At 36.5% G+C, this 11,946-nt stretch overlaps 1 protein-coding gene across 4 annotated transcripts in view; it reads right to left on the bottom strand.

The window, feature by feature from the left end:
- Positions 1 to 8,232: 8,232 nt before the first annotated feature.
- LOC116167668 (alpha-actinin, sarcomeric) overlaps positions 8,233 to 11,946 on the bottom strand; it is a 45,127-nt gene continuing 41,413 nt past the window's right edge. For all 4 annotated transcript variants that reach the window (XM_031483114.1, XM_031483112.1, XM_031483111.1 and 1 more), the window contains 8 exons: positions 11,675 to 11,905; positions 11,328 to 11,626; positions 10,999 to 11,278; positions 10,823 to 10,951; positions 10,520 to 10,604; positions 9,358 to 9,589; positions 8,896 to 9,304; positions 8,233 to 8,848 (listed from right to left, as the gene is read on the bottom strand). In XM_031483114.1, the coding sequence (XP_031338974.1) occupies positions 8,690 to 8,848; positions 8,896 to 9,304; positions 9,358 to 9,589; positions 10,520 to 10,604; positions 10,823 to 10,951; positions 10,999 to 11,278; positions 11,328 to 11,626; positions 11,675 to 11,905 (1,824 nt within the window). In that variant the 3' untranslated portion in view covers positions 8,233 to 8,689. The remainder of the gene's footprint in view (positions 8,849 to 8,895; positions 9,305 to 9,357; positions 9,590 to 10,519; positions 10,605 to 10,822; positions 10,952 to 10,998; positions 11,279 to 11,327; positions 11,627 to 11,674; positions 11,906 to 11,946) is intronic.

The following is an 11,946-nucleotide window of genomic DNA, read 5'->3' as shown; positions in this document are numbered from 1 at the left end:
CAGGTAATGACATTTTACTGACGAGTTTTGTATTAAATTTTACCCGAAATCGTCTTTTAATATAAAATTTCAATTTTTATATAGAGCTTTGATTACGAATTTATAGAGGAAACTAGATTTTCCCCCGCGATTTAGAACGCTCTATATTGACGGATATATGATAAAGGTAAGCCGCCAAAATGTACAGAATGTAAAAATGTAAACACATCGGCACGGTGCGACACAAGTAACTTGGCGCATTTATCTAACGCGGTGCGCAAAATAGCAGAGTGCGGCATCAACGGAAAAAGTTTTTTATAGAAAAATCCTATAATCCAATCGGGCCCAATAGTGATTCTAAACCATCTAGGCACACAAAGCCACATAAAAAAATTTCATCAAAATTCGTCAAGCTGTTAGCAGAAGTTCAGTCCCAATCCCAACACACAGAGTACAGAAGAATTTTATATACAAAAGATTGGCCGCAGAGGAAAAACAGAAGAAGAAAATGACAGAAAGAATTGAGAGATACTGGGAAAAACTGAATTGAAGCTAAAATAGAATGAGAATGTGAGTGGGTAAATGGGTAAACGTATGTAAGCAGAATGGAAGTGGGAGAACATAATATAAGCAGTCAGAGACATTAAATCTCTATGGATACCACACGCCAAGAAATGGTGAAGTTTGCATTCCTTCTTTAATTTTTTTCTCAGCAACCATAAGAGTCGCAAAGACTGATGGCACGTATTTGAATACGTTGTAGGGTAACCCTCGGGGTATCCCTTATCCGATTTTGCAATTTTGTTTTCAAAAAACCTGTCACGAAAGGGGGTGCGAAAAAAATTCTGATTTGGACGAAATTTGGTATCTGGGGTTTTTGAACATGAAAATCACCAATCTGAAATTACTTTTCGAAACATACTTATATGTAACACGCTGTATATTGGGCAATCGAAAAGATCATTGAAAATTTGCTCACCTCGTAGCGAGGTCTTACCTATATTTGTTTTCATTTCAGGGGGTAGTGTGTAAGATTACCTAAGGCACTTAGCACTATTATCTTTATTATGTAGATAAATTTGTAGGATAGAATTGTAGGTGTTGTTGACTTTATTGGCGAAATGGCGTCCAGTAGAAACTTCTCATTGCAGTAGCCATCTTGTAGCATTGATTATACGTATGCAAAGTACACATGACCTCGTTGTAATGTAAGTATTTCGATTTAATGGACCTATTCCAGGCACGAAAAATAAATCCTGTACAAATGCAAAAAATAATTAGCAATTATGTTCAAACTGAAATTGTTTAATGGTTTTCAACAAATTGTAGTGAATAAAAGCGTTTTTATGTCTAAAATGGCTGGAGTTTTTGCTTTCATTGTTACTCAACGCTACGTGTATACGTTATAGCAACAGCAAAGTTGAATTCCCTCAATAAAAGTTTATAGACGATTTTATATCAGGGTTTATGGCGTAAACAGACTGTTCTTTTACGCACATAGGTCTATTATGAGACAAGCGTTTAATTTAAGATTTCTGGGTCAAACACACACACAATAGATGGGCCTTTTCGGGTAATGCGAAGCGAACGAAATCGCATTGTACCTAGTACTAAACCAGTCGAAAAATGATCCAACCGCTCTGCAATTTTCCTGTAGTTTTGTACTGAATTTTAACGATGTGAATCAGTGAACGTATATCTCGTATAATCCGCAAACATCGATATTCCTTCCTTATGAACGATTTTAAGCAATATCTTCAAAGTTCTAGCTCATGTATAGTAATTACACCGGATTGGTAGAAAGTAACCTGCAAACTAAGGTGATGAATTTATCTTGATGGACACAATTGTGACAGTATCGTTGTAAGCTCAATTATAAATTGGAAAAAACATGGCCGGCATGGAACATTATGGCCACACTGTCTATTATATAGTCACTAGCAAAAGCTTTGCAAAATGCCGGATTTCGCAGTAACATATATACCAACGCGTTACTTCCATCACTGTTGACTTAGCACACTATTGGGTAATTGTAATAAATTTTTTTTTATAAACAAAATAATTAGAGCCTAAAATCTCAATTGCCAATTCGTAATAGTTATTTACATACGAGTATGGTAAATCAAGGTTTACGTTAACGAGTGAGATGTTTACTGCCGAAGCGTAGCTGAGGCAGGAATTTCGAAACGAGTAACGTTAACTGATTTAACATACAAATAATGTAATAGTTATTTACATTATTAGTGCGGGAACAGTTATTTTGAAGATGAGCGCGAAGTTTGGCGACGCGAGTGCGCAACGCGCACGAGCGACGCATCTCGCGCGAATCAAGCAAATCTGTTCACGCACGTAAAATGTATTCTATTTTTTGCACGGATTAGTTAAATGGAATTTATATAAATTCAAATCCTTTTCGCGAGATTTTTGCGACATTATAATTCTATTGAAAAAATCAAGTCCTCTATGCCGATAAAGTAGAAATTTAGAAATTTAAAATGTCAATTTATTGTTAAAAACTTCTGGTTTAAGCTTATTTTTGCCCGTGTACTACAGGGAATGATGTAAAGTGTATTTATATTTTCTCTTTTACTCTTCCATCATGCTACTTATTAGTTTATGATTCGCACTAAATAGTTAATTTCGTTGAATTTTTAGGCACTAGTGCGCGAAAGTAGATAGTCAATTGTAAAATTGACGTTCTCGACGTTCGTGTTTGATTGGGAAAACGCGATTTAGAACGAAGGAGTGCAAAAAACATTTTATTTCATACTGCTCTTTTTTTTATTAAAATGCCATACAATCTTTGATTAGAATGTTGTACGCATTCAAATGAAAGCAAAAGTCGATCACTTGATTTGTTTGATCTGACAGTAGTTTGACACATTAATATATAGGTTTATATGGACGTCAGCTGATGTTGCTAGGCAACATTTTCAGTCTGGTAAAAGATTTCAGTCTGGTAAAGTACGATTTACCAGACTCAAATGGGTCTGGGAAAGCGGCGATTACTAGATAGTATAAAATAAAATACTTAGGGCCGGTATTTCCATCTCAGGATAAAGTCAAGTATAAGATATCTTCCAGGTAAACCGACAGTTAGTGTCGCTTCGGGTATTTCGAACCTCGTTTAAATATTATCGGCAGGATAAGTTCTAGATAAAGTTATTGGGCAGATTTTCTGCAGCTATCAACATAACCCCAGGATATTGCGTCAAATTTCCAGTAAACTGGTGACGTTTTAAAAATTTGCGAAATTACCAACCGTACCTATACTAAATAGGAAGAAAGAAATTGAAGTATGGAAGTAGAAGTACGCAAATACATACTATGTTTTCTTGAAGGATATAGGTAACCTATTTTAGATTCCAAATGGGTCATGATTTTCTTGAGACAAGCACACGATTTTCAGATGTGCTGAAATTACTTAGCCTTTTCTTTCTACGCGGTGCATTTACATCACGATTTTGGTTCATGTTCAGAGTACTCATAAGTAAAGCTTATTCTGTAATTTACGTTTGACAAGTATATTACAAGTCACTGAATTTCTTTCCAAAACAAAAGCATTCGTTCAAATTGTCAGGTAGTAAGCTATCTTGCTCTAATATATGGCCCTGCCGTTCGCTATTTTTTTCTATTACAGACTTCTAAAATCGGCAACATTGGCTATGGTTAGGTAGCTATCTACGGGATATATTTATACCGCACGCTGATGGAAATACTCGCAGATAGATAAACGGAAGATATCGGGCGGTATAAGTTATGTGGCAGGTACGAATCTAGTACTTTATCCGAAGATGGAAATACCGGCCCTTAATCAGTAATAAAATATGAATTTAACATATCGAAATGTCAAATTAGAGCAATTTTTCTTTCTATAATTGAAATAAACAACCAAACCTGGACAACAGGTTTTAATTAACTTAAATGATAGTTACATATGTGGTAATGAAGTATAACATAAATAACAGGAAGGGAGATTTTTTAAATTTAAACATTTTAGAAAACCTATAGGTAAATGTGCAGATGAAGCGCATTTTTTAAAACCGAAATAGCTTAGTAAGTGGTTGCGTTATATGGTAGCATCATGCTATATTTATCGATGTTTTCTTTCTTGTTAGATAGTACCTAATATTACAGATTTAAACAAATCTGTGGATTTTGGTAATATCTACTGGAATCCTAAGAAATAATGAATGACACCAAATGATACTAAAAGTTCACCTTGAGGCATCTCAACGTTTTTGATTCTTTGCAATTTGGTTGTTGATAGGTACGAGAGATTGTTGAATTTTTCGCATAGGAAGACTTACCATGCACAATAGGTCCCATATAGCTTTACCTGGTTTATGAAATGTGGGAAGGCAATACATTCGTGGTAAAACGGGGTTGGATACCGTTAGTCTAAGTCTAAATTACACATTTACACGCTTTTCCATTCTAACAATACTTTTTTAATACGTGCTATTTAAGTTGCCTAAGTTCTCTAATGCATTGATGAATGTGGAATAGGAAAACGCTACCTATGTATACCTATTCTTGAAAATGAATATTAAAAGTTACATTATTTGCATTGTTTCATATTTTAAATAGTTATCTATAAATATTAGCTAGCTATTATACGCACCGTTTGAAAAATCTTTTGGCTCTTTACACAGAAGAACGACATATTACACAATACCCTCGGTAGTACAGTGGTAAGTACGACCCGCATGATTGTATCATTTGGGCGACCGAGGTTCGATTCCTCGCCGAGGGGAAATATTTTTACATTTTTTTTATAAAAACCATATTAGTATTTGTTCTAAAGCTAAATAAATAAATATTTTGAAACTTCCCTGTTGAATGAATAATTACCTACTTACCTGTAATTGTAACACACCATAAATTTTGGTAATCTTGTTAGCTGACTTGGATAAATTACTGTTTTTCTCAAGGCATAAGATCAAAACTGCATGGTTGGCTTTACTTTTTTAATTTTGATCTTATTCCTCGAAAAAAACAGTAATTTATCCAAGACAAAAATTACCTACACCTTGACATCACATTTCAAGGTATACTACTTCAAAACGTTGAGTGAAGGATCAATTAAAGAAGGTAAAGTTTTTTGGAACAAAACATTAACGTAAAATGAACTGAAAACAATTTTATGCTTTTATGGAATAGACTTTGGTTATACATCCACCACCTCGAATTGAGATCATTTAAAAAGACCTGATCCAGTTTTATGGTATATTTTCCATTGTTCAAAAGAGGCTATGGCGAGTTTTATGGATAATTATTAGCTTGAGCTCTGTGCAGTCCAACGTGAGCTGTCTTTCGTTTGCTACAGAATGCTGCAGCGGCTCCTTACTGAACAGAATATAGCACCTCAATTTTTTTATATTATCGCTAGTAGGTATCTTCTTGGTAGAATCTTCTGTTGTCGCGTGAAAGTGACCAGTGCCACAGATATACGTAAAGAACGTATATCTGTGCTACTGTATTTAAAAAATCCTGTGGGCAGCAGCAAATGTTCTTAAATTCGCGCTTACAGCAAAATCAGTACAATCAATAGGTACTTAATAATTCTGGGCTCAGTTTAAAGCCGTACTTCTCTGCTGCCTCGTGTTCTTCAAGAACTAAGTTTACTGCCATGTTTAGAGACTGGGCGACAACGTTTTGCTATACGATACATGACAGGGACAATTTCGGGAATTTGCTGGAAGTGAGCGTGACCTTTAAAAGCTTAGGTGGCGTTAAGACATGTGAAAATAGTGCGTGGTTATTCTCACGTACGATCCAATTTGATATAAGGGTTTCGCAACCCGCTGACATTAACTCTGTAAAAAAGGCAAGGCGCGCCCATTCTTAAAATCCAATTCGATTCGACCTAGAACTTATAGGTATCAAAGTGATATGTCTAATGATTGGTACCTGGCAATGGTGTTCGCATATGGTATACCTACTCCATATACGCTGTATACTCTGAAACATTTTTAAGACATGTAGCGTACACTCTCAATCAATGCGCCACTGGACATGATAATTATACATCAAGCGAATATCTGCAAAATCTGCAAATTTGTAACACTGGCTCTGCATTTTTGATATAAGATTTTTAAAAATTTGTCAAAGGATGGCCCGTGAACAAATACAATCTCAAAGAAATTGATGGGAACATCACTGGTGTCTGGGACACAGTTCCACGCCAGTTTATTGATTTTCTGGATGAATGAATTCGACTGCACGCATCACCATTATTTTGCTTATTAAAGATTCGAGCAAAATTGTTAACAAGCACATTTTGAAAAAGTGAAGGTCACCTGACATCCTTTTAAGAGTTACTATATATACCTAATCGAAAACTGTTTAAAATCAACTTCAGTTTGTATGTAGTGAACTAAACCCCCAGCACAGATATCGTGCTCCCAGGTTCTACTCTAACTTCACACTACCATAAGAAGTAAATAAAATCCACCTGGCAACGTTTGCAAATAACTATTCCCCCCTCCGAAAGCTAAACGGATCCCGCTTAAATATGAAATCGAAAAGTGGCATGTGATCAAACAATTAAGACAAACACTCCTATGATCTCAAGTACGGTAGGGAAGAAATGCAAAATAAAACATTGTAGTTTGTTTAATGATTGTGAGAGCTCGAAAATTTAGTTGAAATAAATTACATTGCAAGGTTTCCGTTGTGGATGTTAGTGATTATAGGAATTGTGATGTTTAGGCGTAGCAATTTGCCATACTTTAAAAATGGCAATTCACCGAGTAATAGTATTTTACATTATTAGCCAGGTAAGTGAGTTTTTACTGGCGATAGGAGAAGTTGACTGGCGAGCCGTCAGGCGAGCCTGTCATCTCCTACAGCCAGTAAAAACTATTACCTGGCGTATAATGTACAATATTTTATTTGTTACTCATTTGTAAACAATAGTAAACGTAAATAATTAGTTCTTAAATTGATACAAAATATCATAAATTCGCATTAATTCTGGCCAATGAAATTACTAGATTACTAACTTGTAAAATTTTTACAGGTCTGCTGTCAGTGTCAGGTGACTTATTTGCGTCTTTTACCCTGCTAAATATTAGGTAATATTCATTACAAATAGTGCAAGGAGCATAACGTTAATTAAGCTTAAAACAAAAGAGAGAAACAAGTTGTGGCAAAATATGAGTATATTTTCATTTATAATTGGACAAGAGGTTTGTATTTTACCGAGTAAATTTGGGTTGTTAAGGTAATGAAAATCTGTTGCCTAGCAATTAGACGAGAAAAACTGTCAACTAATAAAAATGCGACACCGCTCTTTCAAATCCAGAGTGGTTTAAGTAAACTTTCAAGACATTAGGTACAATAATTACTAGCATTAAACCAAGTACAAATGACAATGACTCACTGGATTATACATATAAACAAGAGAATAAGACCATCACCATTACAAAAGAAACCTTGATGATTATATATTAAGGAGCGTCGGTGCTCTCAAGATAGCGCAGACCACTTCTCCTTCTAAAACGTGGCGCAGTTGCCAGCTCTCAAAATGTGGGCATCATCGCAGGTTGAAACCTCTAAAGATATCAAATATCTAAAATCAGAATCTGGACAATTCATGTTTTGACTGTAAGGTACTTACTCTGAAAAACATATTACCTACCCGTCCATTGTGATTACCCCTGTAACCACACCTGAATGCCAAAGTACAGTTCATGTGTTTTTTATGTAGACACCATACTTATACTTGTTACTAAATCTAATTCGGAGATGCTATACCCGGTCAGGCGAGGCAAGGTCCCTACCTAGGGACAGTTAATTCACCACCAGCCATATCTACTGAGCAATGTGATTGGCATTACACTCCTTAGCAGTCTATTATTATTCCAGTGATAATCTCTGGGTACAATTCATGATTATATTATGGGTACAATTAGATTTGAATTTAGCAACAGTTTGATACGTACAAAACGGAGCGTTGATAATACCTTCTTTGAAGTAGTTTAGGTACCTTAAAATAGTCCCTATTTGATCGTCATCATTCAACAAAGCAAACTTAGCATTGCCGTTAAGCGTGGACCTGTTTAGTCAGGTTCTCAACATTTGACAACTGCATTGAAACCATAAGAAAACCAAGTTACTTTAAAATTAAATATATTCACATAGCGATATAATTTACGAAATATAAAGTTCTGAATAGAGCATTCCATAACATACATTAGAATAATGAATGACCATAGAACATAAATCTTTAAAAAAAAACAGATAAAAATAATTTTAAATATTTACTGTATTTATATTATGATAAATTGATGTATGATATATGATGTTTCAACCAAGTAATCACTTTAACACAAAATGCACTTACCAAATTTAGTACAGCTTTTAACCTTTGAACTAAAACAAATGAAAACATCACCCATTTATTAAAGGCCGATTGCTATCAAATATGTACACATCAAACGGTGAATAAAATTCTGATTGAGCATCTCAGAGAATAATTAGCAACTTAATTACAAATAAATAATTTTAATGATCGATTTCAACCCTAATATGTAATATTCGAGTTGTCGTTTTTTCAATGCTAAACAATAGACCTCTCAAGAGCCGAGCAATGTAAAATTCCTCAGAGTTTAAATGGCCTATTTACAACACAAAAATTGTACACTTTAACTTAAAATGGCAGGGAAAGGCAAGTTTAATTTTGACGACATCCACTGCCCAAGCTTTACAAATCTGACTGTCCATATAAAGCGGTGGAGAACGACATATAATCAAGCGCTCCTGGGATACCTCCACCTCCTTTGTATGGTGGCATGCGTTGGATGCAGTATTCTGCTTGATCCGGCGGTAACTCTCGTCGTAATTCATCGGGAAGTATGTAAGGCTACAAAGCAATCAATGAGAGTTGTTGCAATTTTGATTTTGACCTACCTTGTCGCCTGCCAAAATACGGAAGCTATCAATGACTTGTTCTGCAGTATCTGTATCGGTGCTTTCTCGTGTCATGAAGTCTAAGAAGGCATCAAAGTGTACGTAACCGGTACTGTTAGGATCTACAACCGCTAGAATTCTCTGGAAGTCGATGTCTCCTTGTCTATCCTTTCCAATGGAGTATCCCAAAGAAACTAGGCAAGATTTGAACTCTTCCGGCGTTAGACGACCAGTCCTATTCTTATCGAAATGATTAAATGATGATCTAAATTCGTTGAGCTGCTGTTGTGTAATTCCTTTAGAGTCTCTGGTAAGAATTTGATTTTCGACTTCATTAATGTTACGATTAATTGATGTTAATAATTGTTCCCATCCAACTCTCAATGTATCCATTGTGTATTGTGTGTACCTAAAAGTAAAGCGTGTACATACAATTTTATAGTGCACTGTGGTAGTAGTTACCTATTTTCAAAGATCATGCTTTCTTGGACTGCTTGATGGATCTTTTCTAGTTCTTCGATATGTGGTTTGTAAGCATAAACTCCCTGTTCGTATTCCTTCAAACGATGTAATTGATCTTCGAGGGTGCCATGCAAGCCCATTCCTATTGCGGTTACGGCGTCCAATTGACGTTCAATCCATGGACCAACTGCGTTGGCCTTTTCAGCGAATTGGCGACGTAACATTTCATTATCTTAAAATTCTGGTTAAGGAAAATTGTAATTCAGAATACGCAGACAAACTGTTCCAATAGTGACATCTACTGTTTTTTTAACAAGTCCTGTGCAAGTCTTACTAACTGTTGTTGAGAATTAGGGCCGTCCTTCAGACTTAGTATCTACAGTAAATAAAATTGATGGAAACCTACCCTCAACAGAATGTTTTTTCTGTAAAAATGTTAAAAATCACAAATGCCAATGAATGCATCAGCTAAGGTTAACCTCAAGACAACTCTTTGCTACCCAGACTCACCTCACTACAAATACCAGGTGAAGCATGCCAAATGGGATGGATGTTAGACTGCGATCATTCAAAAAGGGCCATTAAGGTACACTCTTGCAGTATGAGAGAATGCAGAGGATTGTCACAACTTTCATAGGAACACTCACAATTTCAGTCCATAAATCAACGACCTCGTAATAGTGAGCACCCTGACAATGTTACAATGGCAGGGCGGTCTTGAAATTCTTTAAATTTATTGGGACTACGCATTGAAGGTTAACATTATCAATTATATTCATTCTCTCTTTTTGTTTGTGTTCTTTCTGATTTCAGATTGGCAGACAGCACCCTTCTGAGCTCGGAAAGGCTGCAGATAAAATTAAAAGATAAAATATTTTAATTTCGTCAATACTCCGTGAGATAACGTTTGTGGACAGTTAAAAGAAGAATCGATAATAGATATTAGAAGACTATTAATATGGGGTAGCATAAAGGTAAAGCCGGGTCCCCCATTATCAAACTGAACCACAAGCCAAACCCCGCCGCGAGCATGAGCATGGTTCGAGCCAGGTCCAAACTATCGAACTGAACTGAACTTAATTTGTTGTTTAAATTTTATCTTTCGTGTGAGCTTGTTTATTTAAATTATGAGATGTATAAACTGCGTTGTAGAAAAGGATACTTTGTTGTTTTCGTAATTCAGCTTGCAGTGTAGCGTCACGTTGTGGCACCAGTTGTCTAACGTCCGACCATTTTCTTGTTAAATCCTAAAAAAGGCACCATGGAAGTTAAATTCACACTTGTGTTAGGCTAAATAAAAGTAACTTCGAGTGGCTTGATTTTACCTCGAGACTACCAGTGATTCCTTCCTTGGCAGCCAAACATAATGAAAATCATAAGTTTTAAAATAATAATAACGTAACACGTTCACCCTTTTCGTACTCATTCTCTCCTAATAAAAAATAAGTAAATAAGTAGATCTTACATGTGCGGTTAAGGTAGTGTAGGGATTTTCTAAACCTCCGGGTATTTGGTGCTGTTTGACAATGGCTTCCACTTCCCTTACCAATCCTACGATAGTTTGATATTCTTTGTCTGCTTCTCCCAGAGTTGCCTACAATGCTTTGTGAACTTCACTTTCGCGCGTAACGAAATCAATACCTTAAAGTGAGCATGAGCGTCGATCAAACCTTGAATTTCTTCGACGGTATGCACAATGAAAATGTCAACCAAATCTTCGCGGGTGCCATCCAACCAGTTATTAAATGGCGCGGCGCGTTTCGCAAACTCCAGATGCAAGATGTCGATCTTTTCCAATATTCTTTCGGCGTCATCGAGGGCTTGACGACGGCGCTGAGTTAACGCTCCGAGCCTATCCCATTGGTCGCATATTCTTTGGCAACGAGCGTTCACGCTTACACTGTCATGATAGTCCAGAGTACTGCAAGAACAGTTTAGTACATCATTTAGAAACACTGAGTGATACTCACTTGAGTTCCTGAGCTATGGCGGCAATTTGCTCGACGCGGTCCTGATGCGCAGCCAAATCAGATTCAAAAGCTTCATGTTTCTTCTTAAGTGCCTTTAACTCGTTTAATCGACACTGCCTAAAGTCTTGACTTTGTAACATTTCTTCCTTTCCTCGTGTCCACTCTTCGTGGGCGTCCGCTTTGCGTCTGAACTTCTCAGCTAGATGCTCTAGCCGCTCAAGACGCATCATCTCAGACAGTAGCCATTCTTCGAACGCCTTTTCTGCAGTTTCCAGGCCTTTCCATGCGTTTGCAATGTCCTAAAGCGGCTTAATCAGTGGAGAACAATTAATGAAACAGATACCCACCGAAACCATTTTTCCTTCCGTGGGCATGTAGGCAGGTCGATTAGATAAACGCAATTTCGTTTGAAGAGTATTAAAGTTTGTTTCTAATTTCGCTTTTTGCTCAACACGTGGTGGTTTGTGCTTACGCCTGTATGTACGATATTCTTCTAACTTCCTTTGACAGCCGGCCAATGAATTGTCTGTTTGGCGAGAATTTAGCCAAGGCATAGTACGTCGGATCCATTCAAGTAACTACAACAGAAAATATTAGGAGCGCCACCTGCAGTTGCCAA

The sequence above is a fragment of the Photinus pyralis genome, unplaced genomic scaffold (assembly GCF_008802855.1).
Source record: "Photinus pyralis isolate 1611_PpyrPB1 unplaced genomic scaffold, Ppyr1.3 Ppyr1.4_LG4, whole genome shotgun sequence".
In the NCBI taxonomy this organism is placed as follows: Eukaryota; Metazoa; Arthropoda; class Insecta; order Coleoptera; family Lampyridae; genus Photinus; species Photinus pyralis.
Note: the sequence above shows the minus strand (reverse complement) of the source record. Positions and strands in the feature narration are given on the sequence as shown.